This window comes from Cibotium barometz, chromosome 58 (genome assembly GCF_041138505.1).
Source record: "Cibotium barometz isolate CiBa-2024 chromosome 58, ASM4113850v1, whole genome shotgun sequence".
In the NCBI taxonomy this organism is placed as follows: Eukaryota; Viridiplantae; Streptophyta; class Polypodiopsida; order Cyatheales; family Cibotiaceae; genus Cibotium; species Cibotium barometz.
The window spans coordinates 7,841,909-7,869,345 of NC_141103.1; the positions used below are offsets into that span (position 1 = coordinate 7,841,909).

Here is a 27,437-nt window from a genome sequence, read left to right on the forward strand (position 1 = left end):
ACCAGGCCTGCTATAACCACCTTCCTCTTGGCAAAGTATTTGCCATGCTCCCAAATACGTCCACACTATCTCCAACTACTTACCTCTTCAGAGCATTGGTCATGGAAATCTCTTTGTTGAGAAGGAGTGCAACAAGAAACCAAAGCTGTAATCCCTTAGTTTGAGCCTCCTCATCCTCCACAGGTTATCAATGAAGCTATGTGACACTTTATCATGCTATGACAAGGTACCCAATCTCGACATAGCCACCACAATATGCTTCTTCAAGACGATTGTGGCATTGATAGGGAATTACCGAACTGCAACGGAGGACTGCAAGACCTTGCATTGAGACAAACTCTACTTGGCTACTACGAGTGAGTATAGTGGATGCAAGAATGACTCCTCGTCACTTCAAAGACATTCAATCAACCTTCTAGACTTCATCAATGAATCACATAGTAACAAAGTTGTACAACCTTTTCCACTTCTTCTCCAACTACTACATTTAACTCCCTTCAATACATCACCAATTCTGAGAGCACAGGGAGAGGGATATGTTAACCACACTCGTAGATAGCCGAGATATTAGCCTCACTAGCTTTTGGAGCCCTAGACATACTATAAGCAGCCAAGCATTGTAAATATGAGGTTACGTGCATAATATTTTCAGCGATGGGAAAGAGGACTATCCCATTCATCATAATTGAGTCTCAAGTCCTCTTGCTTTTGCTAGCCTACATTCTTGCCTCTCTTGTTAACGCATGAGAAAGGGGACTATCCCATTAATTATATAAGACATTTTCAATAATGAGAAAGGGAACTATCCCATTAATTACAATGGAGTCTTGAATCTTCTCTTGGTTTATAAAGCCTGCATGGTGCCTTGAACCACATAGAATCCCAAGCACCCTCTCGAAGGAAGAGTCAACCTACGACGATCTATTTGTAGTGGATGCATGTGAGTGGATGGTCATGGTGTGTTTGCTTGAGATTATGCTTGTGCATGCCTCTCTCTCTCTCTCTCTCTCTCTCTCTCTCTCTCTCTCGCAAGCACCATAGGCATTGTAGTGGAGATTGAGCTCCTCCACAGCTCTCTCCTCTTTGTTCTCTTTGTAATCTACTCAAGACACTTGCGAAAACATCTTGATATCGACCCTTGCATTCTCATTTCTTCCCCGCTCATGCGAAGGCAATATTGTTATCAATGTGCTTAACACTCCCCCTCTCATAGATGAGTTTGTAAAATGTGTGCACGCACGTGCACAATATATATGCATTCTCATTTCTTCCCCTGTGTGCGAAGGCGAGATTGTTATCAATTTGCTGAACGCTCCATCTCATAGATGAGTTCATAAAAAATGTGCGTGCACACAAAATCATACGTAAATTGCTCATATATGTGTGATGAATGGCGTGAAGGTGCCCCGTCTTATATGTATGATGTGTTTCGCATATATTATATACACTGAAACAAAGCACGAACTTTTGAGAAAAAGGAGGACAAGGAGAGGAGGAGGAGGAGGAAGAAAAAAATAGGGGGGGAAGAAAAGAAAGAAGGGGGGGGGGGGGGGGGGGGGGGGGGGGGGGGATGTTGTGGGGGGTGGTTTTGTTTTTGCAAGTTGTTCACCTGAAGCTGCAGACATCACTTTACATGTACAGCCTTTCAATACAAATACAGATGGACTCTAGAAATTCCTGGGATGGCCGCTTTGCCCACTTGGGAAGAAAAGAAAGAAGGGGGGGGGGATGATGTGGGGGGTGGTTTTGTTTTTGCAAGTTGTTCACCTGAAGCTGCAGACATCACTTTACATGTACAGCCTTTCAATACAAATACAGATGGACTCTAGAAATTCCTGGGATGGCCGCTTTGCCCACTTTGTTTTGACAAAAATCAATCTCCTCTGCCATATAGAGGCTCCAAAGGAGCAGCTGTTTTTCGTCATATGTTAAGTCACCTCACCAATAACAGATACAAGATATCACAGCTCTTTAATTTATCTTTCACAGAAGCTCCTTGTGACAGCAGTCAGTGGCACAAGGCTCGGAATAAAAGAATTGACGTCCATAGAGAACCATTTGTCTGGGTTGGATGCTTTTTGGGAAAAAAGACTAAAAAAGAAAGCCTCTTAAGACAGGCCAACACCACATTAATGCTACACAGCTTTGCTTCGAGACAGCAAGGAAGCAGGAGCTCAGTTTACAATATGCAAGTCAGACACTTGAAAAAGAGTATCAAAACTGGCTGCTTTGCCACCTCTGGTGGAGAGGGGTCCATCACATAAGACGTGCCATTGCATCTATGTATCTGTGTAGCCCCTAGCGGCAATGGGCAAATGAGGACTTGCTTCCTCAATTACATCCTGCCTTCTGAATGCTTCTCCGCGCTCCTTTGCTTGCTCATCTACCTTGCACACAACCTTCTCATCAATTGAACACTTCTTTGAAAATGCTTCTAAAAAGTTCTGGCCAACTTCACTGGCAACCAGCCCTGAATCAGAAGGTGGTTCATCCTCACTTGAATCATTGTCCTTACCTAAGAGACTTGAACACCAGCTGAAAAGAAGCTCCATCCTCGTTTCGAGAGTCTCACTTCGTGCTGATGACTCGCCACCTGTAACAGATTTATACTCAATCAGCAATGCCCATGCTCTCTGGAGTGCCGAATCAAAGTCCAAAAACCGCCTCTGGAACTTAGCAGCTTTGATTGCTGCCACCTTTCTTGCTGCCACTGCTTTTTCTCTCGCTTCTTCCACTCTCTCTGAAACCACCCGGTCATGAAACTTGTCTCGCATCAATTGTTGCTGCAATCCAACTTCCATGTGAGCGGATGATGTGGCCCGTCTTAAACGATAAGACGGATACAAGCCTCGATCTTCAAAACGGTATGCTGACACTCTGTGTGAATCTTCTGCAAGAACACCTCATTTAGATGCGTGCAGTACAAAAAACTTGAATGATGCGGCATATGGCCTGTCCCAAAAAGATTACTGCTGCAATCCCATACCAGAAGAGGAGCGTGACAGCTTTAGCTTCTTTTGAGATCTCTGTCTCAGCATCTTCTTGCTCCTGTCCATGGCATCCAAACCTCGAGTTTGCAAGCAAAATGCAGACATCAGTGGCCGTGGAAACCGATCCAGCAGCAGTTTCTGTGCACCCGGCGAGCACTGTTCCATCTTTGCTTCCCAGTTCTGCAATTCTTTTTGATACTGCTCCCAATGTGGTGGCTGTAATGACATTTTACATGCGATGGACAAAACGCATTCAAAAAACATGTCAAGAAACCCTGACATAGCAGCCAAAACCTGAAACAAGTTAAAAAATATTTCATACCTGAAAGTGTCGAAGCAGGGCTTTTCCCTTCATGAGTCGCTTCTTGGACCAGTAGGCATGAACTGCTCGCACGACATCAGCTGATTCCAAGTCCTGACACAGTTGAACAGCGTCATTAACAGAAACTGACTCTTCGTGTCTCCTGTACGCCTCCTTTTCAAGCTTGTCGATCATTCTTTCCAAAGCATCTTCTGTGATTAACACTTTTGCACTGCTGCCATCATCTTCATTACTGCTGCTTTTCCTATTGGCCTCAACCACCCAGGCTTCATCCTCACTGTCCAAGTCATAAAGCACGCCGTTATTTTTCAGAGCCGCCACTATTTCATCATCTGGATGTTTGATTGCAGAATGCGGACGGAATGAAGCACCCGGCGACTTCACAGCTTCACAGTCTTCGATCAGCTTTACACCAGGGATAGGAATCTCTTTGACAGATGCCACTCGCGCATTCCGGAGACTCAAATCATTATGCATGCGCCTGAAGAGCTCCCATTGCTCTTTATCAGAAAATTCTAAATCCCAACCATTCCCACTTTTCCATGTCAGCTGAGGGGGGTCCTTAGGAAGCATGCTCCCTTGTGCTATTTTCTGCATGTACGTTTTCCCATCAAGATGGACAACAACCAAGCATTCACTACTTGTGTTCGACTGAAGCTCCACTCTACCACCAGGCTCTCTCCACACCGTGTCACCTCTAGTAAACAAAAGGTCAGCACTGCAATATGGAGCCATTTGCACACGGGAGCGGCGTCCTTGCTCGCTTTGACAAGGACGGCCCCTCTTGCACTTCTTGACATCTTTATGCCATTTATGCACATAATACTCCTTGTCAATTTGCCTGGAGAATCGATCTTCCATTGTCTTCAATGGAAGTCCAATGTTACGCTGTCCCTTCAAATCTAGCTCTCCATTCTGCATCTGCTGCCGTCCATATGTTTCTACTGAACTTTCCTCCTTTATAGCATCAGCACTATTGGACTCTGTTGTGATGGACGTACTATGCCTAGGCATCTTTACATCTGGCTCGACTTTTACACCTTTCACTGTAACACAACCCCAAGGCACAACTAATAACCCTGGCCCAGCAGCCTCTTCTTTTCCACTCATTTTCTCCCTGGAAACCTTTCTACTTTGCCTGTCTTTTAGTAGAAGAACCTTGTCCAAAAGCAAGGAGCTCTTTACAAGGGACATGTCAACCACAGGAAAAGATAAGTTCTTATGACATGCAAGATTAAGATTTTTTTGAAGCATTGAGACCAAAAGAAGAGCTGAATTGAAATCTGCACACTTGCAAAAATCAGTCGGCAAACCAAATCTCTGGTCAAGTACCCCATCACTGAACTCTCCTGCAAGTCTTGCACAGTCCAAAAGAGAGTTCCTCATGTAAAAAACCTTGCTTCCACTTTCATAAGGAGCGTAATCTCGGTTGGCAATGTGAGCAGTTGTAACCTGCCAACCCTGTTCAAACAAGGAATGAGTTAGAAAAAAGGTGATTACTATAAAGGTTAAAGCTAATAATGAACCATAAAGTTAATGCTTCAAACTCCAAAAAATGTCGTTAACAATTTTTAGGTTCCATGAATATGACTTAATGATTGGATCAAGGTAGTTTCAAACGTACGAAACGATACGAGTTTAGTACGTGGTATAGAACGTTGCCGACTGATAATGTACGTAAAAAACGTTATATACTTTTTAATGTTAAAATCATATGGGTCATCATCCATGTGTTGTCATGACATGTTCCATAACATGACATGAAAATAAGCTAAGTTTGAAGAACCAACGCTTAGACCTCCCAATGGGCAAGCCAAAAAGGAGACGGGGAAAAAACCTCTTCTAAAGAGAGTAACAAGTGCAAGTCCAAAAAATAAAATAAAAAAACGGGTTTGAAACGTTTTGCAAGTCTAAAACATCCTAAATAATAAAAAGCGGGTTTTAAATGCAACCTTGGATTGGATATTGGTTAAAATTAACAAGAACAAAATGGCTTCAATACATGTCACATGCATGTGTTAATTGGGTTGCACATGCACATTTCAATTTCATCCCATGAAGGGCTAGGTCCGAGGGTGAGTAGGGACAGAATGGGCTGCGTTTTGGGCACCCAGACAAAGGAGTGTCAGGTACCCATGTTTACGGACAGTGTGGACAGCATATGGTTCGTTGTATGTACTCATGGGCTAGTCCGAGGGCGACTATGGACAGAATGGGCAGCGTTTTGGGCACCCAGAAAAGGAGTGTCAAGTTTCCATGGTTAGGGACTGTGGACAGCATATGGTTCATTGTATGTACTCATGGGCTAGTCGGACGGCAAGTATGGACAGAATGGGCAGCATTTTGGGCACCCACACAAAAGAGTGGCAGTGCCCATGGCTAGGGACTGTGGAGTCTGGACAGCATATAGTTTGTTATATGTACTCATGGGCTAGTCCTACATGCCAACCAGCAGCCTACTGGCCAGCCAGCACAAAAGATGCCTATTTATAGGTACGTCGAAGTCATAATCAGCAATTAGGCAGACAGAGTATCTGGATCAATGGAAAATATCTTCCATGAGTGTTTACCCCTTGCTCAAGTGGAGGACAGCAGTACAGGAACCTTTTTGTTGTGTGTTGTAGCAGGTCTTGCCCAGCATACAGTACAAATCTAAGCTTGGATATGTGTTTTCATTGTATATAATCATGTTTTCACACAAAAGGTCAAGGCTAAAAGAGTGAAAATTCCAAGGAAGTTGTATCCCTTGGATATTACTATGTAGATGAAATGGAAATGTATAAGTATGGACTTTACCAATGGATTGCCTTTAGTGAATGCACGATAGGACTCCATCCTAGTAGTGGTGGTAGATCAAATAACAAGGGTTGCTCATTTGATCCCTATACAGAAGACTTATATAGCTTTAGATGTTACTAGATTTTTTTGAAAGAGATATTTATATTGCATGGATTTCTTAGGAGAACTATAAGTGATAGAGATGCCAAAATTACATCTCGATTCTGGATTGCATTCTTTGAGCGGGTTGGAGACTTTGTCATCCTCCTCCCTAGACTACTTATTGACTTTGACCTTCTACTTTAACTTTGACTCTGAGTTTGACACTTTGCCTTTCCACCTTCCACTTCTGATCTCTGCTTCCAAGTCTTGCTGAATAACTGAGCACTATTCCACTATTGTCCCCAAGCTTGCTATCCCTTTCCCTTAACACAATGGCGGGTCACCTGCTGGAACTGATATGCAGGTTGTTAGGACTTTGGAATTGATTTGAGAGCTAATGATGTACTGGTTTTGAGTACATACCCCCAGAGAATGCTTTCCTCTAGCTTTGCCTGTTTGCAAACCACTCAGCAGGCCAATTGGCGAGCTGGGCTAGGGATGGATTGACGGGCGGGCGCCCATGTGTGGACGCCCCGTGACCGGCCAAGAGCCTATAAAAGGGTGGCCCGAGTCAATCAATTAGTCAGAGTCTCGTGAGGTCATGCGAGAGCTCTGCGATCAGGAGCCTGGATCTAGTGCAGACATGCACCTGCTTCATGCAACAGTCTCGAGGCCCGCAAGGGTAGTTACGTGGTGGTATGGGCCGTCATGGAGTAGAGACTGGTCGGTACGTCTAGCTAGTTAGCTCAGCTCGTGGCTTGATGGGGATAGCCACGTCTTGAGGGCTTTGCCCATGGCTATTATGGTTGGGTGGTGAGTCAGGCCTGCACCCCCTTCACGGTTTATGGCTTTGTTTTGCAGGTTTCGGGTCTTATTTCAAGATTGCTCTACAAGGAAACGTTGGGGGTTTGACAGTGGTATCAAAGCGAGCCTCAAAGAGCGAGCAAGTTGGTAGGTAGGAAAAGAAAGAGGTCAAGAAGAGGTACGAGTTCAGTTACTGTAACTCGCGGCGAGTGCCCGAGAGACTAGGGCCTTTGACACACTTGTTGATACCATCAATGCATATTAAAACATTTAAACATGGCCACAGCCTTAACACAAATCCATCATCACTTTGCATAAAACATAAAAGATGGACAAAACATCCACAAATGCTGAAAATGGAGCTTGCACGTGTAACACCGCATAGAGGCCGGAATGGGCCGACCCCCCCCTTGGAGTATTTTATTACCCGAGGAGAATAATATCATGTACAAGCTTTGAGGGCCTTACTCTCCCCACAGGAGATGCCGGATTATCCATATACAAATGCCATAACACAGCCCAACACGAGGCAACCAAGCCGGAACATAGGCTGTAGAAATGCCAAGCCAACAACATAATCCATATACCTCCGTGTGGGTACTGATTCTTCCCCGAAAACCACGGGTCTTCATGCAATAGAGCTGGTACAGCAAGTACAACTCTCCATTCAGCCGGTACAGTAGGTACAATGGTTGGTATAGCAGGTACAATGGCTGGTACAGCCGGTATGATGGTTGGTACAACCGGTACAACAAGTACAAATGCTGGTACAACAAGTACAATGACTAGAAATCATAATAAATAACTAAATACCCTTTCCTTCAGTATTTCTTCGCGATGGAAGCCTCCAAAACAGTCCCCAACAGCCGGTATTCTTCATGGGCAGCCTTCAAGAGAGAGAGAGAAAGATCATTAGGGCAGCCTGTAACGGTGGTAGAGGCTAGTGTGTAGCAAGAGAGCCTCCATTAATGGAGAGAGAGGGCTCCAATTTATAGATTTGGGCCTCCCATGAGCTAAAATGGCAAGAGAATGCTACAATGACAAGTAGAGAGCCACACAATAGCTTAAGTGACAAGTGTGAGGCCACTTGTCTCACTTTGATCCACTTTCTAACAAGTGTCAAGTCACTTGTCTCACTTTGGTTCATTTTCTTGCCACATGTCCCAATCTAAGAAATGGGTCCTTCCATAAACTTTATTTCTAAAAATATCCCAACTAGTAGACATTCTGTCATAGGTACTTTGCCAACTAAAGAATAATCCATAAACCTGAGGATAAGTCCAAATCCCTAGAAAAGAAGTCCAGGAATCCAGAGACCTGTATACCATACCTCTTACCACATACTCCGTGCTAACCACACACCTTGGAGTAGAGGTGGACTTTATCCATAAAAGCATCATATCCATGAGATATCCAAAGATTTCTTCTCTATAAACTCGGACAGATTCGTCCATAGAAATTGCTTCTGAAGCCCAATATCTATATAAATCTCATCCAAGAAAGAAATCTCCATAGATATAATCCATCCCAATAAAGGGAGCCATAAACAATGTTTCCCTGAAACCATTTCAAGGCAAACAACACCACCTTCTCCTTGCATGGCTATACAAGGGTTAGTGAACATCAAAAACACTTCATAGTAAATAGCAAAAGCACCAACTTTGCGAACTCAAAGTATACTTAGCTTTTCTTTGCCAAGTTGGTCATGAAGCCAAAAGAAATATCTCCTCACCATATCCTTAAGATATCCCGAGATATATCACCATATAGCTTGCCTGTAAGCTTGATAATATAATCCACAATATCCATATGGAAAGAGAGCCAAACATGTGCACATAAAACCAACTCCACACTTCCAAGATAAAATTTTGTGAATTCATAAATCCTTAGATCAACAAGTTGTCTACTGCTCATGCTCTTGCTTCATAAGCTATGAAGCGGCTGGCCATGCTTAACACAGCAATGATGGTAAGTGTGGTCTCTACTTGAGATCTTTTCTCTTCCTTATTGATATGAAACGGCTGGTCATGCTTAACAGCAATGATGGTAAGTGTGGTCTCCACTTGAGATCTTTTCTCTTCCTTATTGATAGAAGGAAGCCTCCGCTTCCAAGAAAGCCTATGCTCTGATACCAACGTAACTCGCGGCGGGTGCCCGGGGGACTAGGGCCTTTGACACACTTGTTGATACCATCAATGCGTATTAAAACGGACAAAAAATCTATAAATGCTGAAAATGGAGCTTGAACGTGTGACACCACATAGAGGCCGGAATGGGCCGACCCCCCCCCTTGGAGTATTTTATTACCCAAGGAGAATAATATCATGTACAAGCTTTGAGGGCCTTACTCTCCCCATGGGAGATGCCGGATTATCCATATACAAATGCCATAACACAGCCCAACACGAGGCAACCAAGCCGGAACGTAGGCCGTAGAAATGCCGAGCCAACAACATAATCCATATACCTCCGTGTGTGTCATGTGCACAGTGTGTATCTACCGTGTGCTACACGCACGCAAGACTAGTTTCGAGGCTTGGGGAAGCTTGGAACTAGGCAGGCTGATTGACGAGCTGAGTTAGGGATAAACTAACGGGCGGGCACCCAAGTATGGACGCACGGGGGCCCAAGTGTGGACGCCCGATGACAGGCCAAGAGCCTATAAAAGGGTGACCAAGGTTAGTTATTGAAGTCCATCGCTCTATTGACCACTACCCTTTCTACTTTCTCGGGTATGGATACCTTGGCTTCTGCTTTAGGCCCCAACATTACTCCGGAACCGTTCGGGGGCGAGCAAAAGCAACGCACCAAGGAGATCGTGGACACGTGGCTACATAAGTGGCAAGTTCACTTTCAGTTTCATCCATATGATGATGGAAAGAAGATCCAGTTAGCAACAGGTTTCCTGTCCGGCAAAGCTTTGCTTTGGTGAAAGGAACTCACCCTAAGCCAACGACTTGGGCACAATTCGAAGACGTCTTCAAGAAAGAATTCCTCAAAAAAGAGGATGATTATCATGTTGTGGCCCGGTTTTCAGCTTTGACCATGACCTCGCAGCACCTCACTTATGAGGTCTACCTCCAGAAGTTTCGTGACTTGCAGATGAAAGCTACAAAGATGGATCCCACTACTCTTTTGGGGTTTTTCGTAGCTGGGTTACCAGACTCATACCGTTTACAGGTTAAAAATAACAAATGTAAAACATTGGACGAGACCATTCATTCAGCTCGTATCTATGATGATAAAATGGTCTCTTAACCCGTTACCGAGCAGGGAAACAAGCATAAAAGAAAGTTCTCCGCACCTATGGCTAACACGACAAAAGGGAAGTCTTCCGACCAACCTTCGAAGAATTCCAGTTCGACACCAGCGAAGAAGAAACGACTCCTTAGGGCTTTAAAGCTCAAGAAAGAAGGCCGTTGTTTTATCTGCGAAGAAAAAGGACACATGCGTAACGAGTGCCCAAAGCAAAAGGGTACCAAGATAAACGCAGGACCCAAGCCAAAGGCAGCTAACCAGTTGTCTTTGACAAGTACATCAATTACTGTACTTTCTCGCCCTAGTACTTGTTCTGATTGTCTGTTCAATTCTAAAGTATTTGGCTTGCATGATCTTCTCCGAGTTTATGGAGAAGTGAATGGCCATAAGATTCACATTCTTTTAGACCCTGGCAGCTCACACAACTTTGTTAACTACAAACTTGTGCAGAAATTGAGTCTTGATAATACGACACCCAGCGATCATACCTATGAGATACGCCTACCTGCGGGAAGGCAAGTATGGGATCGAAAAGTGGAGATGCTTCCAATCCAGATTCAGGACTACAAAGATACTATGGAATGCTATGTAATGCATCTGGAAAATGTAGACTTGTTATTAGGGATTGAGTGATTTAAGACTCTTCAAGTCCAGATAGATTGGTCTAGTCATATTTTTTCTTTTTAGTATAGTATTTTAGGTGATTGTATTCATCCCTCTCAGGGACCTCTTGTAAATACAATTGATTTTGGAAATATAATGGATTCTTCTTTGTATACCGTTTTCCATTGTGTATTGATTCCACTTTCTTCATTTCTCATCCTTCCATGGATGTCAATGAATTAAATGTGTTTAAAAGCAAAGAATTACAGAAGATACTTGATTCGTTTCAAGACGTATTTCCTAAGGAACTGCCATCGGGTTTACCACCTGAACGGACAGTAGATCATCGTATTGACTTGATCCCTGGTACTCATCCTGTCAGTATTCCATCTTACAGGATGAGCCAAGCTGAGGAAGATGAGTTGGCTAAACAACTCGAAGATTATTTGAGGATGGGCCAGATCCGTCCAAGTAAATCACCTTGGGGTACACCTGTGTTGCTTGGGAGAAAGAAGGACAATACCTGGAGAATGTGTATAGATTACAAGAGATTAAACAAGCTGACCATTAAGAACCGTTATCCTCTCCCTAGATCACATGACCTGATTGACCGGTTAGCAGGAGCGAAATATTTCACGAAGATAGATTTGCGTACTGGCTATCACCAAATACGTATTCATGAAAGGCATGTCGAAAAAACCGCCTTTCGGACTAGGTATGGCCATTACGAGTTTCTCGCATTACCTTTTGGGTTAACCAATGCTCCAGCCACTTTCCAGCAAATGATGAACGATCTTTTTCATGAACATTTGGGAAGATTTGTGGTGGTGTTCATGGATGATATTTTGATTTATAGTCGTACTCTTGAGAATCATGTCAAACACCTCACGATTGTCTTATCTATTTTAAGACAGAATCGACTATGCTAAGTTAAGTAAATGTGAGTTCTTTATGACCGACATCATTTACTTGGGACACAAGATCACTAGAGATGGATTGAGCATTGACTATGACCGAGTTCAGAATGTTCTGGACTGGCCTATACCACGAACAGTGAAACAACTTCGTTCTTTTCTCGGTTTTGTTGTTTTTCTTCGGAAATCTGTACAGGAGTACTCTCAGCTCACATTACCGATGACCGACTTATTGAAAGGTCGTGGACGTAAGTCAAATCAGCCTATCACTTGGAATAACGATTTGGATATGGCCTTCAGACTTTTGAAAGATAAAGTCAAGGAAGCACCTATCTTAGCATTACCTGATCCTAGTCAGCCTTATGTTCTTGAAACTGATGCCAGTGACTATGCTATCGGGGCTGCTCTATTTCAAGATGGTAGACCGGTTGCTTTTGAGAGTAAAAAGCTAGACGACACTCAATCTCGTTGGCCAACCCTTGAGAAGGAGCTTTATGCTGTGATTCATGCTCTCAAGGTTTGGAGACATTTCGAGGCTTGGGGAAGCTTGGAACTAGGCAGGCTGATTGACGAGCTGAGTTAGGGATAAACTAACGGGCGGGCACCCAAGTATGGACGGACGGACGTCCAAGTGTGGACGCCCGATGACCGGCCAAGAGCCTATAAAAGGGTGGCCAAGGTTAGTTATTGAGATATAGAGAGTCCCACGAGTTTGTGAGAGCTCTATGGTCTTGGAGCCTGATCTAGTGCAGACGTGCACATGCTTTATGCAGCCGAGACCGGCAGCAATCTCGAGGCCCGCGAGGACAGCTTCGTGGCGGTATGGGACGTCGCGAGGAGGAGATTGGTCGGTACGTCATCCTAGTTAGCTCAGCTCGTGGCTCGGTGGGGACAGCCAAGACTGTGGGCTTACCCACGGCTGCCATGGTTGGGTGGTAAGTCAGGCCAGCATCCCCTTGTTGTTTGTTTATTCGTTTGTTTGCAGGATTCGAGTTTCGTACCAAGAACAATCACGAGAAGATCCGTGGGGATTTTACAGTGTGGGTACTGATTCTTCCCCGAAAACCACGGGTCTTCATGCAATAGAGCTGGTACAGCAAGTACAACTCTCCATTCAGCAGCCAGCTGATACAGCAGGTACAGTGGCTGGTACAATCGGTACGGTGGTTGGTACAACCGGTACGATGACTGGTACAACAAGTACAAGTACAAATGCTGGTACAACAAGTACAATGGCTAGAAATCATAATAAATGATAAAATACCCTTGCCTTCAGTATTTCTTCGCGATGGAAGCCTCCAAAACAGTCCCCAATAGCCGGTATTCTTCATGGGCAGCCTTCAAGAGAGAGAGAGAGAGTAGCCATCATTAGGGCAGCCTATAACGGTGGTAGAGGCTAGTGTGTAGCAAGAGAGCCTCCATTAATGAAGAGAGAGGGCTCCAATTTATAGATTTGGGCCTCCCATGAGCTAAAATGGCAAGAGAATGCTACAATGATAAGTGAAGAGCCACACAATAGCTTAAGTGACCCACTTTCTAACAAGTGTCAGGCCACTTGTCTCATTTTGGTCCACTTTCTTGCAACATGTCCCAATCTAAGAGATGGGTCCTTCCATAAACTTTATTTCTAAAAATATCCCAACTGGAAGACATTCTATCATAGGCACTTTGCCAACTCTTGGTATCTGCTCAATTCCAGATGTAATGACGCAAACAGAATTTCCATCAGAGTCGACGGGCCAAAAATAGCAACTCTCCTAAATTTTAGGAGTGTGGTCCTTTGTATTCTAGGATAATCTCCCATTCCCAAAGCTTGTACTTTCCAAATATTTAGACATCCTGGAGTCCACCACACCCCTTTCGTACTGGGAAATGTCCAAGCTGGTGAGACAGCTGCACTGCTGTTTTTTAGGTTTACTGCTATTTTTTCAGGTTTCAGCGTGTTTTCCGTGTATGCATTGTGGACAAAAGAAAGAAAAAGAAAAGAAGAGATAGTGTTGTGGTCAAGAAGTGGGTAGTAAGGGATAGCCGAGTGGAAGAAGCCTTGTCGGCTTTGCGTGAGAGAGAGAACCAGTTTGCTACTGTTCGTAGAAGGTGGGCAACCCGGGTGCAGCACTTTTTTAAGCCCTCCCGTTTTTTTGGCACTCTATGTAGCTCTCCCCTTTTTTTTAAGAACTTTACGTGTTTTTTTTTTTACGTAGCTCAAAAAAAAACACAACCAATGTGGCTAAGGAAAACATGCATCCAACGTGGCTGTTGAAAAACGCAACCAACGTGGTTTTTTTAAATTAAAAAAAACAAAAGCGCATCCAAGGTGCCCGTTTTTTTTATCCCACTTGGGCTTAAAACACTTCCTCCGGGCAACATCGGCTTGCACAAAGAACAAAAACCCAACATGCATTTCCAAACAAGATTTCTCGAGCAGCCTTCTTGCCGCCTCTTGTTCTCTATTTTCTTGGCAGCCGGGACCCCTGCAAACTTCTAGAGTCTTTTGTACTCGAGATCTCTCTCAGCTTTTGGGAGCTTTTGTTTCTCGAACACTTAGTTACTCCTCGTCTCTCCTCTTCCGGAATGTTAACCCGGCAATCAGAGATGAAGCTTGCTCTGGAACACGAAGACTTGCTGGCTCCCAAGGTCGCCGATGGCGATCTTTTCGAAGATTTCATGACTAAATCTGATTTTTGGGAGTTTAAAGTCACTTTCGTGGCTTCTTTCGTGGAGCATCAGGCACAGGTCGCCGTGCAGATGCAGTCTTTGCAGAATTCCATCTCTTTATCGACCGCTACTCTGTCTGCCCTTGGCGTCTGCTTTAGGCCCCAACATCACTTGGCGTCTGCTTTAGGCCCCAACATCACTTCGAAGCAGTTTGGGAGCAAGCAAAAAGCAGCGTACCAAGGAGATTGTGGACACATGGCCACATAAGTGGAAGGTCCACTTCCAGTTTCATCCATATGGCGACATACTTGCTTAGTTTGCCAGTTTGACCATGACCTCGCAGAACCTCACTTGTGAGGTCTACCTCTAGAAATTTAGAGACTTGTAGATGAAAGGTACGAAGATGGATTCTACTACTCTTTTGGGTTTCTTCGTAGCAGGATTACGAGGCTTGTACCGTTTAGAGGTCAAGAATAACAAGTGCAAAACTTTGGACGAGGCCATTCACTCTACGCTGTGTTTTGATACCATTTTCTTCATTTCTCGTCTCTGTGATGGAAGTTAATGAATTAAGTGTGTTTGAAAGCAAAGAATTAAAGAAGTTTCGCTTCAAGATGCATTTTCTAAGGAGCTGCCATCGGGTTTACCATTCGAAAGGGCACTTGATCATCGTACTGATCTAGTCCTTGGTGCTCAACCTGTTAGCATTCCACCATACAGGATGAGCCAGGCTGAGGAAGATGAGTTGTTGGCTAAACAACTCGCAAACTATTGAAGAATGGGCCAGCTCCGTCCAAGAAAATCACCTTGGAGTGCGTCTGTGTTACTTAGGAGAAAGAAGCATGACACCTGGCAAATGTGTGTAGATTACAAGAGACTGAACAAAGTGACAATCAAGAACCGCTATTCTCTCCCTAGATCAGATGACCTGATTGACTGTTTAGTGGGAGCGAAGTATTTCACGAAAATATACGTGCTGGCTACCACCAAATACGTATTCATGAAAGGCATGGCGAAAGAACCGCCTTTCGGGCTAGATATAGCCATTACGAGTTTCTCGTATTACCTTTCGGGTTGACCAATGCTCCAGCCACTTTCCAACAAATGATGAACGATCTTTTTCGTAAACATTTGGAAAAGTTTGTGGTGGTGTTTCTGGACAATATTTTAGTCTACAATCGAACTCTCGAGGATCATGTTAGACATCTCACGATTGTCTTGATTATTTTAAGACAGAATCGACTGATGCTATATTTTGTAAATGTGAGTTTTTCATGACAGAAATCATTTACTTGGAACACAAGATTACAAGAAATGGGTTGAGCCTTGACTATGACCAAGTGCAAAAGGTTTTGGCTTGGCCAATTCCGCAAACGATGAGATAACTTCGTTCTTTTCTTGGTTTAATGTTTTTCTTCGGAAATCTATTCGGGAGTACTCTCAACTCACTACCGATGACCGACTTGTTGAAAAGTCGTGGACATACGTCGAATCAGCCTATCACTTGGAATAACGATTTGGATATGGCCTTCAAACTTTTGAAAGATAAAGTCAAGGAAGCACCTACCTTAGCACTACCCAATTCTAGTAGGCCTTATGTTCTTGAGACCGACGCGAGTGACTATGCGATCGAGGTTGCTCTATTCCAAGATGGTAGACCTCTTGCTCTCAAGAGTCAAAAGTTGGACGACACTCAATCTCATTGGCCAACCCTTGAGAAGGAGCTTTACGCTGTCATTTACGCTCTCAAGGTTTGGAGGCATTATTTATATGGCTCCAAGTTTGTGGTATTGACTGATCATCAGTCAATCAAGTATATGTGTGATGCGTGTTAGCAATCATCTCCTGTCTATACCATAGTGCTCACAGAGGGCCTTTGTCATGGGTGTGCCCGCCTAGAGTATTTTCTCATTTTTTCCATGTATTTTTTTCATATTTTTATGTCGTGGGACTGCTGTTTGCTTGCTGGCCAACTGCATGATTGCAGTCGTGGGCATGTCCAGCAACCTATCAGCTCTCTTTTTCCTGGCCCATTCCCAGTGGATCAACAATTGGAAGGGACCAACTACAGCATATGGAAGGTAATGATGGAGTCTTATGACTTGGCTGATTTCATTGTGGTTGATGTTCCACAGCCGGAGTTGGAGGACAGGGAGCTCCTTCCTTAATTGCACACCACAAGTGATTAATCATATCAAACATGATGCTGGCTAGAGGGATTTGGCAACATTTGGCTTCTTTGTATAGCAAGATATCACCCATGAAGCGGATTTCCTTGGAAGTGTAGATGCGAGTGATGAATCCTGCAAAGTCTTCGACGATGCAAAAGCACATCAACAAGTTGCAGGAGAGTTTCTTCAAGCTGGGAAGGAGATATCTTCAGAGGATATGGCCATCACTTTGTTGTCTCATCTGAGTACTGAGCCTTTAATCACCAGTGGCAGGCTCAGCACCATCACATGGGAGAAGCTTGTGCCTATGGTCTTGGACCAGGAAGAGCGTTTTACGAACTCTCCGCAAGGCGGAGGTTCTGAGGCCTTGACTGGCCAATGGTCGAAAGGCCGTAACAACAACAATAAGAACAAAGGGAAGTCTTCATCCGAGAAGTCTTATGAGAAGAAGCCCGATTCAAAGCGTGATAATTTGAAGGCCGAGCGGACCTGTAACAATTGTGGCGAGAAAGGCCACTATTGGAGAAAATGTCCTAAGCGGAGTACCAAGAAGAATGCTGATTCTTCAGCTTCAATTGCCAAGACTCTAGCTTTTGTGCACTTGGAGATTTTGGACACAGATGCTTATCTTCGAGCAGGGAGGCAATTGGTTTCACTGCCAGGGATACTCCGGAGTGGATGCTCGATAGTGGTGCTTCCAGGCACATGACTCCTCCTTGAGAGTTATTACAGGATCTTAAACGGCAGTTAGGTCGCATTTTCATTGGCGACAATTCCACTATACCGATTATTCTCGATGGCAAAGGAGGAAAGCATTCCTCTCGTGTTCTTTATGTCCCAGCACTTTCTTTTCATCTATTGTCAGTACATGAGGTTCGCAAGACCGGCTTCTAGGTGGAGTTTGAGGAGCATTTTGTTGCTCAACAGAACAAAGAAACAGGCTAGGTTGTATGGGAAGGCGGAGTGGAGAATATTATCTACAAACTCTCAACACTCTTTTCTCTGACAGGCACTCAAATCAGTGACTTGCGGCACTTCCGTTTTGGCCACTTGAATGTGGATGCGCTCCGGCGGGCTTTCCGAGACCAGATGGTGGATGGCTTGCCAAATGTTGGCAGCAGGCAGAGACGACGTAGTTCTTGCATTCGTGGTAAGCAGCACAGGGAATCTTTTCCGAAGCACGCTACTAGGTGGGCTTCAAAACCTTTGGAGTTGGTACACACTGACTTGTGTGGGACCTCTCCAGACCCCATCCTTGGGAGGTTCTTTGTACTTTATGCTGCTGCTTGATGATTATAGCAGATTTACATGGGTTCATTTCCTTTCCCAGAAGGACCAAGCTTTTGCTCGGTTCAAGAAGTGGCATGTTATGGTGGAGGAGTCTAGATTGCAGATAAAGACTCTTCGGGCTGACAAAGGAGGAGAGTTCTCTTCTAATGCGTTTGTGCAGTTTTGTGCAGAACATGGGAGCTAGCCAATACAGGTTCGCCTTCGGAGAATGGAGTGATTCAACGAAAGAGCCGGACTGTGGCGGAGATGGCGAGGACGATGCTAGAGCATCGTGATCTTTCTCGTCCACTTTGGGGAGAGGCTATGGCTACGGCTATCCATATCCTCAACCGATCTCTGAAAACTTCAGTACCAAAGATGACTCCATTTGAGGCTTATTTTGGTAGGAAACCATATGTCTCCCATTTACATGTGTTTGGGAGTGATACCTATGTTCACATTCCAAAGAAGTAGAGGGGGAAGCTTGACTCGAAGTCCTAGAAGCTTGTATTTATGGGATATAACTCTCTTTCCAAAGACTACAGGCTGTGTGACCTGGAGCGGAGCGAGGTTGTCGTCAACAAAGATGTTGTCTTTGATGAGCATGTTCCACCTTCCACTGTTGATGAGCCGCCACTTCTTGGAGAACCAAATGAATCTGAGAATGATTCCTAGTCTATTGTTCTAGCTAGGTAGCCTCAATCAGTTGTAAAGGTTGAGCCCGAGGCTGGAGATGAGCCCCAACAGCGGCGGCAGGAGGCTCGGTGTTCTGTTCAAGTACCAAAGTGCTTGTTAGACACCCTTCAGGAGTCAGGTGTTACGAAGCTTCCCTCTGAGTGGACCACAGAGGACGGACCTCGAAGATCGCACTGAGTTCATGACAAAAGTCATTCAGCGGAGCTGTTACAGGTAAACTATGCTTTGATGTCTCGTATCATTTGGGACAAAAAGCCCACTTCCGTAAAGGAAGCTCTTTCTCAAGAGACTTGGAGGAAAGCCATGTAAGTGGAATTGGATGCCATAGAGAAGAATAAAACTTGGGAGTTGGTTCCGAGGCCATCAAAACGGTCATTCATTAGTGTCAAGTGGGTCTTTAAGACCAAGTATATGTTTGATGGGTCGATGGACAAGCACAAAGCCAAACTTGTGGCTAAGGGTTATGCTCAGCGGCTTGGTATCAACTATGAGGATACCTTTGCACCGACAGCAAGGATGACCACGATTCCGACCGTTCTTGCCCTTGCCTCTTCTCAGCGGTGGCCCGTATATCAGATGGATGTAAAATCCACGTTCCTTAATGCCAAATGGTGACTTGCAGGAGGAGTTGTATATTGAGCAACCTCTAGGCTTTGAGGTTCCGGCATCAAAGGGGATAGTTACATGTTGCGGAAGACCTTGTATGGTCTTAAGCAGGCTCCCAGGGCTTGGAATCAGAAGATTGATTCCTTCTTTCTACTGATAGGATTTCAGAGATCAGTTGCACATCCTAACTTGTATCTCTTTCGGGAACGCGGTTTGGTCACGTTGATTATCTATATACCTAGATGAATCCAAGAACATGCCCAAATTCACCTTTTAGGAACGTGCATGCTATATACTCATGGTAGTCAATCCACAAGACTATAAAACTATCAACTCCATTATGTATAGTATGGACTAGATACTACGACATCCCCACTAACGTCATCAGTGTCCAATAGTGGGTGTAGAACTCTGTATCAAGATATGCTCTCACACACACACTCCACACACACACACACACACACACACACACACGAGCATATATTCACACAAAGGCCTTCGTACTGAGTTTCTATCAAACCTCCGGAGATGCAGAGCAGACTCAGCCATAATGTGCCTAGCACTAAGAAAAGTAGAAAATAGAAAGAATTAGTACAGCAAATAAGCAATTGATAGGGCAAATCCACCTCCAAAGATAGAAAGAATAAGCACAATATCAACTGGCCGCAACTCAGACGAAAAATTCACAATATGAAATCTGCATGATCTCATTCTCACTGGCGGTCATGTGGAGCACATACCACTGACCACTGACGATGGCTACCTTATCAAAGGAGTTTGAGATGACCGACTTAGGCATACTCCACTTCTTCTTGGGATTGGAGATTTGGCAGACCCAAAGGGGGTTCTTTGTCTCTCAACAACAATATGTTCATGAGTTGCTTGAGGCCTTTGGGATGGAGAACTGCAAGCCTATTACTAAACCAATGGACCAGAACACCAAGCTTATAGTGAATGATCCTTGTGAGCAAGTTGATGCCTCTCTGTATCAAAAGCTCGTTGATTCATTGATTTGGTTGATGAACACCAGATTGGACTTGAGCTTTCCCGTGGGGCTGTTGAGCTCATTCATGCAGACGCCTTTGAAGACTCATTGGGACGCAGGATTGCGAATCTTGTGGTATCTGCAGGATACGAAGGATCTTGGACTCTTCTATGACACTAGAGGGGTAACGACAGACGGAGTCTTAACTCTGGAAGCATAAACAGTAAACATATGAGAGAGTACAAAGGAGATAAAGAGAGTTGGACAAGATCACCTTTTATAGCAGCAGTAAAGCTTTACAATGGCAATGGCTAGCAATTGGATATTGAACTATGTGCAAGTGGTTTGGACGAAGAAGTGAATAAAGGGGAACTCCTTATATAGTGCCTCAATGAGCTGGCCGACTACCTCTAGGGCTGGCCGACTGCTCGCAAGACAAATAAATAGGAGAAATACAATAAAATGTCACATAAATAGTAGAAGCCCTAGAACATTGAGATGCACAATTCTATACCATGGAGAAAGCAAAGGCGGAAGCATAAACAGTAAACATATGAGAGCGTGCAAAGGAGATAAAGAGAGTTGGACAAGATCACAACAGTAAAGCTTTACAATGGCAATGGCCAGCAACTGGATGTTGAACTATGTGCAAGTGGATTGGATGAAGAAGTGAATAAAGGGGAACTCCTTATATAGTGCCTCAGTGAGCTGGCTGACTGCCTCTAGGGCTGGCCAACTGCTGACAGGGCAAATAAATAGGAGAAATACAATAAAATTTCAAATAAATAGTAGAAGCCCCAGAACACTGAGATGCACAATTCTAACAGATCCAAACACAAGGAGATCTACATCAGGCTACGGATTTACCCTTGGCTCAGGAGCTATTTCATGGAGCAGCAAGAGGGGTGTGCCCGCCCAGAGTATTTTCTCGTTTTTTTACATTTTTTGCTGGCCGACTTGGGTTGTACCTCGCCGACTACTTTTTTGTTGGCCGACTGCATGATTGTAGTCATGGGCATGTCCAACAGCTTGTCGGCTGTCTTTTTCCTGGCCGACTAGCATAGATGGGTGGTATAAATACCACCCATGGTCCCCCACACTTTGTTGTACCGGATCTTGTGTATAGAGCAGAGTTTATGCAGCTTCTCTCTCCCTCTCTCTTCTGTGTTTTGTTCTCTACAGCACTTGTCTCTTATTTCCGTTGTGCATTCTGACAGCAAATGATTTGAGAGGACGAAAAGCTAGATGGACAGAGTTAATGCAAGATTTTGATTTTGAGATATGTTGTCGCAAGGGGTCCATGAATAGTGCAGCAGATGCGCTTAGTCGGATTAGAGAGGTGAATACTTTGTCGTTGATCGAGATTTTCACTGACTTATTTCACTCATTGAGAGGGCTTTGCAAGAGTGATAGTTATTTTGGTCCATATTGGTGGTAGAGGATCCAAGACGAGAGCTCATTGATTGACCAAGACTCAATGACTGAGCAGCCTACGAGAGGCCAATGGATGATTCAAAATGGTTTACTGTTCTGTAATGACAAAATTTGTGTACAACATGTCCCGGACATTAAGTCCAAGATTCTTAAGGAGTGTCACAACGCCCCTTTTGTTGGACACCCCAGGGTATACATGACATTAGCTTTAGTGTGACACACTTTCTATTGGCCAAAGATGAAAGGGTATGTAGAAGATTGTCCTCAAGTGTCAGATTTGTCAAGCGAATAAAGCTAAACGCTTGAGACAGGCTGGAATGTTGCATCCTTTGCAAATCCCAAGTAATAAGTGGAAAAGTATTTCCACGGATTTTATTACCGAATTACCAAGAACACGTCAAGGCCACGATTCTATTTGGGTTGTGGTAGACCGCTTGACAAATATGGCTAGTTTTTTACCTACATGAAAGACTGTTACAGCAAGACGATTTATCGAGCAATTGTTTAGACTGTCTGTTTTACCGCAGGCCATAGTCAGTGATAAGTTTACAAGTGACTTTTGGAGGCTTGTTTTTGAGAAGTTGGAAACAACTTTGAATCTTAGTTCCTCAGATCATCCTCAATCTGATGGACATGCTTCGTGCATGTCTCCAAAAGACAGGATTCATTGGAGGATTATCTTTCTATGTTAGAATTTGCATTCAACAGTACTGAGCATACGAGTACCGGTTTTAGTCCTTTTATGCTTATGTACAAATTTCAACCTAGATCACCTATTACCGTGGGATTTTCAAGACTTCAGCATGATGTAGCACGTACTTTTGCAAGACATGCAAGAAATGTTAAGTTATAAACATTTAGCAAGTTAATTGTTTCTTGCTTGTGATCACTAACCGACAAAGCTACATCTGCATATAACTTCATGTTGTACTTGATATGCATACCACTATGTCCACTTCTCTTGCCAGTAGAGTGTCACCGAACTTGTCCGGCTCACGTGCATTGAACTTTCATACAAAACAATGTCAAAGCAATTGGTTGAAATCTTAGAAAGACCAAGGTTATGGCCTTTTATATAAGAGAGAATTAGCACGTGGGGTACTTTCTTGCTCAAAAGTCAATACGAAACCAGAAAAATAGGCAAGAGTGACCAGGGGAAATGCATCTTTAGCGCACCTAGGGAGGGCAATGCTTCCACATAGCAAGACAAAGAGTTTGAACCAAGGGCCAAGGGTTTGAACCAAGAGCAAGCAAGCTTTTGACAACTCAACACTGGACCACATTTCCACCCTCAAAGCGATTTGGGGCAAGAAAACATGATAACCTTTGTTGCTGCTTTGTGGACTTCCACAAAGCATTCAGACCACAATAGCATTGCATGAGCAGGTAATGCATCAGCCTTCAGGTTTGCACAGAGCAAGGATTCTCAAGCAAAGGTGCTCACATTCTCCCACACTCTTTGACTTGTACATAGAAGAGCTAACAGACTTCATTGCAATGGCAAGAGACGAGACTGTGTACTCTTCTATCCCAGTCATCAAAGTGATTGCAAAGGCACCTTGATGCACTACTCCTATCACACTCATCAAAGTGATTGCAAAGGCACCTTGATGCACTACACGTCTTTTGCAAGATAAAATAACTTTTCAATTGTTATGTCTGTGAACATGTGGAAGGGGAAGATTGCAACCAGCCTTTGTTGCCGTATGCTACTCCGGTATTCAAAGGACCACCCTGACATGCATAGAAGGGACAATGACCAATACATCATTTCAACTTGAATAAACCAATGCTGAACCCCTAATAAGGGAACAAAGCAATGTAAGGGCAGTATTTTTCACCAGGTGATTTCGGAGCTTGATTGATGGAACAGGGAACAACTGCTCCACATGCCCAGCACCCGTTGCAGCAGTAACAACCCATTTCTCCATTTGCTTCAAAAAAAGGCCCCTCTCTGAGCACCAATCTTCAGGCCCTGGAAAAGGTATCAGGTATGATGAGAAATCTGAATCTGCACCGCCAGCACCCGACTGCAATTGGACAGACTTCATCGACTGTAGTACACAGGGGGTGCCTCTGTGTTCGCTCCTCTCCAGCAGCAAGAATTGTTGAACAACAATTGTAAGCAACGCACCTTTTTCACAGACTGTGGCAAAAATGTAAGGTTTGATAAAATAGCAGACAACTATATTCAACATCTGTCGGGACGTCATCATGCAGCTTACACTAGCACCCCTAAAATGCTGCATGAGTGCACTTTCGGCTTTAGCTGGCAGATAAGTAGGCACATCTGTACACCATGCCCCACACCCTGACATGACAATCCAAAGCTCGTGCAAAGTTCTACACTGCCATTGTCTATGACATCTCTCATTGACCCATGCACTAAGAGGTATCGCCTTGATGATCGCCAAAAGCAGCCTGAAAATGCCCATCAAGTCTTGAGTTGAACCATTCATAGAGAATCTTCCATCAAAAGAGCCACCCTCACAGAACCCAACACCTGCCAAGATGTTGAAAAGCTGCCAGGTAAACAGGTCAGGAACGACAACAGGAAGTAGGAGGTGAATGGTGGAAAAAAAAGTTGTAAGTGATCTATGTATAAGCAGGTTGTCATGGACCTCCAGCTTCTCAGCTGAAACGTCAAACTGTTGCATATGCAGCTCAAGTGCATCATGACACATAAAGCCTTCACTTTCTGCACTCAATGCTGAGATCACACTGTAAAGAGGGCTTCTAAAACATGCTTTTTTGCTTCTGTGGACATACTCCAAATCATTTTCTACCCTATCAATAGTGGCAATTCGGTCCAAGCTATCCAATTTGAGCTTTCTTCCTGTCCTTTTAAAGTTTTGCTTTCCCACTTGGTCATCTTGAGCACACCCAGGTTCATCAACAAGCTTCGACGCCTGACCTGCTTCTTTTTCCTGGATTACAAAAGCCCGACTAACCAGCTTCTTCAGCGATCGCCTGTTCCTCTTTCGAAAGGTGCGCTCCCGCAGACCCCCAGATGCTCCACTTGGGACATTGGTGCCAGGTGCAACTGTGGAACCCACGTTCCTACTGACCCTAGCATCCAGTAAATCCAGCTGACCTGCCTGCTGCAAAAAAGGCCCGCTCTTCTTTCTTCTCCATGACCTTTCCTGGTGATGCTGTGCCCCAGATAGATTGTCCCCATCGTCTACCCTGACACTGGCGGTTCTGACCGAACCAACCTTTTTCTCTCGAGAAAAACCCGCACCTATTGCCACATCAGTAAATGGAACTTCATCTTTCTGCCTGCTTTTTGTCCTCCTTACGTACACAAATGCTGCTTTGCCCCTGCCTGCTCCATTCACATGTCCGGTATCCACACCACCAGCTCCACCAAAATCATCCTTGGAAGCTGTGGAACTGGCATTCTTGTATGCTTCCTGCGGTGGAAAGTCTTCACTGAGAGTGGCATCAGCTCTCTTAAGTGAAACAGCAGACTTATCTGACCCATTACATAATGATTTGAGGGAACCTTCCTTGAACCGATGTCTTGGAATGACAGCGGATAGCAACACATTGTCCTCAATCACACTTTCACCTCCAGCTTTGCTTTCCTCCTGCTGCTGGACAATCTTGCAAGGTCCCAGAGCAGTAGCTTCCTCCTTGTTTGCTGGGTAGGCTACCGCTTGTGCAGAAGCCACCCCGTCTCCTGCCAAAGAAACCACCTCCTCAACAAAGGAAGGAACACATCCTGTTGATTGCAATGGAGGTGGCACCTCAAGCATGACTTTATGTCTCCGGAATGATATGCACTCTTCATCATTGTCATCATATTTAATTTCATGTTTCTTGCTGCAATCATCATACTTTAAAACTTTACCTGCAAACCATGCTTTTGCATGGGGCCAATACACCAAAACTCTTTTTCCAACATAGTCCGCAGGAGGGAGTCTGCCTTCAGGTTTGCTTTTGTACTGTCGCCTTGGCCTTAAGGCTCTTCCTTCCGGAAAAGAAGTACCTTGCTTAGGAGTACTACTGCTCGCCCACAAACCCTGAGCTTGGGAAGCCGGCAATGACAAAGGACTTGCAACCAACTCTGCATTGCTTGAATGGGCTGCTTCATGATCTGCTGCAGTTCTAAACTCAATACCAGAAGGCTCAGAGGTCAGACGCCGCTTGGAAATGCTTTTCCCACAGTTCAAATCTTGTGCTTGGGTGTCCAAATCTGCTTTTTTGGTCCCTCCAGCATTGGGGTGCAGGGCTGCTCCTGTTTTTGGGTTCAAGGATGTTGCTTTAGCTGCTTTTGAAGTCAAAGATCTAGCTTTTGAGTTTGTTTTTCTATTCAATACCGAGCCTGAAGCTTCATGGTTGTTGTCCTCAAGGCCAGGAGCTGCTTTATAGGTTTCTTTTGAATTCAGAGCCTCTGCTTTTGGGTCATCAAGGTCAGAACCTGCTTTTGAGTGATTCAATGCCTCTGCTTTTACGTTTGTTTTTGGGCTTCCTTTAGTCAAAATCTCTGCATTTGGATCAAGAATGACTTCACGAGAAGGGGAAAACTTTGCTTTTGGAGATGCTTTTGCGTTTGCTTTTGGATCTCCCCTACCTTTGTTTGCTTTTGCGTTTCTTGCATTCCCTTGTGGGTTCAAAGGGTTTGCTGTTGGGTCCTCGTGATTGGCAAGAACTGCTCTTGAGCTTGCCGTTCCATGGTGAGTTTCATTAGGTAAAACATTGGGATCCCGGATTGCGTTAAGGCCCAGCTTTCTTCTCTTTGGAGGTACACCTGCTGTGTAGCGGCTGGAAAGAGTCTTTCTCTTGCGAGTTTTCTTCTTACCCTCAACCGCTGCATTACTGGGAGAGCTCAGATTCAAGGGCTTACCTGTATTTGGGCTGCTGTTGCTTTGCTGGAACAATCTTGACATGGGAGTCACACCACAGCCGCCTCCTGCCATCTCTCCACTTGCAAAGAACGCAGCTTGCTTGCCAGATTAGGGAAAGCCCAGAACCAGAGATTTGTGAAAGAAAAAGTGAGATTTGAGAAGAAGAAGAAAAGAGCGTGCAGGTCCATGCTTATATGAAGAAGCTTTGGGCACGCATCGGAAAGAGGACTCTTTTTCACTCAGTCGGATTGGCCGGCCTCAAGAAGAAGGCACACCCACCCACCACATAGACCTAGTTGCCTTAAATCAAGCTCTTGGTCGCAAAACTGTGACCACCCACAACTTCAATCCGGCTAACCACAGGCTGCTGAATCCGGCTTAGCTTCACCGCCCAGATTCGAAATCGGCTTAGCTTAACCGCCCACTTTCGAAATCCGGCTTAGCTTAATCGCCCACATGCCAACTCCAGCTTAGCTTAGTCTCCCGCTTCCAAAATCTGTCTTAACTCAATGACCCAAAGCAAAACAAGCTTGTCTTGATAACTTACAATCTGTATTGAGCTCAGGCTATGCAGATCCAGCTGCCCAAAAGGATGAGACAGAAGAGAGAAAAGCAATGAACAATTTTTTCCGTATAAACACCGAGAGAGAGAGAGAGAGAGAGAGAGAGATGAGGGGGGAGGAGGAGGAGGGAGGAGGAAAAGAAGAGGAGAACTGTGCACAGGAGAAAGTGCTGTTTCCGGAAGAGATAGAAACTCGCTTCTAGAGAGAGAAGACTGACGGAGGCTTCAGCACGCGCCGCCTCATCTCAACCGTCGATCTCCCCTATCACACACCGTCCCACGATATAGGACACCCACGCCTACTTTTTGGCCCCTAAGAACATTTTACGCCTAATTTCTAAATAAGATTAATCAACGATTTCTAAATAAGATTAATCAATGATTTCTAAATACGATTAATCAACGATTGAGAGTTGGGACTCGCGAGCACGTCCCCAA

General features: G+C 44.5%; 1 protein-coding gene across 4 annotated transcripts; it reads right to left on the reverse strand.

Moving 5' to 3' along the window:
- Positions 1-1,762: 1,762 nt before the first annotated feature.
- On the reverse strand, positions 1,763-27,156 carry LOC147605852 (uncharacterized). Of its 4 annotated transcripts, none has more exons than XM_086792971.1 (5): positions 23,429-27,156; positions 3,313-4,773; positions 2,987-3,206; positions 2,516-2,890; positions 1,763-2,383 (listed from the first exon to the last, which is right to left on the reverse strand). In XM_086792971.1, the coding sequence occupies exons 1-5, from the start codon at positions 26,507-26,509 to the stop codon at positions 2,280-2,282; spliced, it is 5,241 nt and encodes a 1,746-aa protein (XP_086649097.1). In that variant the 5' UTR covers positions 26,510-27,156; the 3' UTR covers positions 1,763-2,279. The 4 variants fall into 4 exon arrangements, with proteins under 4 accessions (XP_086649097.1, XP_086649098.1, XP_086649096.1 ...); XM_086792972.1 differs by having other exon boundaries at positions 2,516-2,887; positions 23,429-27,153; XM_086792970.1 differs by having other exon boundaries at positions 1,763-2,887; positions 23,429-27,153.
- Between the last annotated feature and the right edge of the window lie 281 nt (positions 27,157-27,437).

Excerpts from the sequence above, each read along its gene's own strand:
- LOC147605852 (XM_086792969.1), bottom strand. The coding sequence starts at position 26,509 with ATGGCAGGAGGCGGCTGTGGTGTGACTCCCATGTCAAGATTGTTCCAG. Across the intron at positions 4,774-23,428 it reads TCAAGCTCCGAAATCACCTG|GGTTGGCAGGTTACAACTGC; the intron begins GTGAAAAATACT and ends TTGTTTGAACAG. Across the intron at positions 2,891-2,986 it reads GCTGTCACGCTCCTCTTCTG|AAGATTCACACAGAGTGTCA; the intron begins GTATGGGATTGC and ends GTGTTCTTGCAG.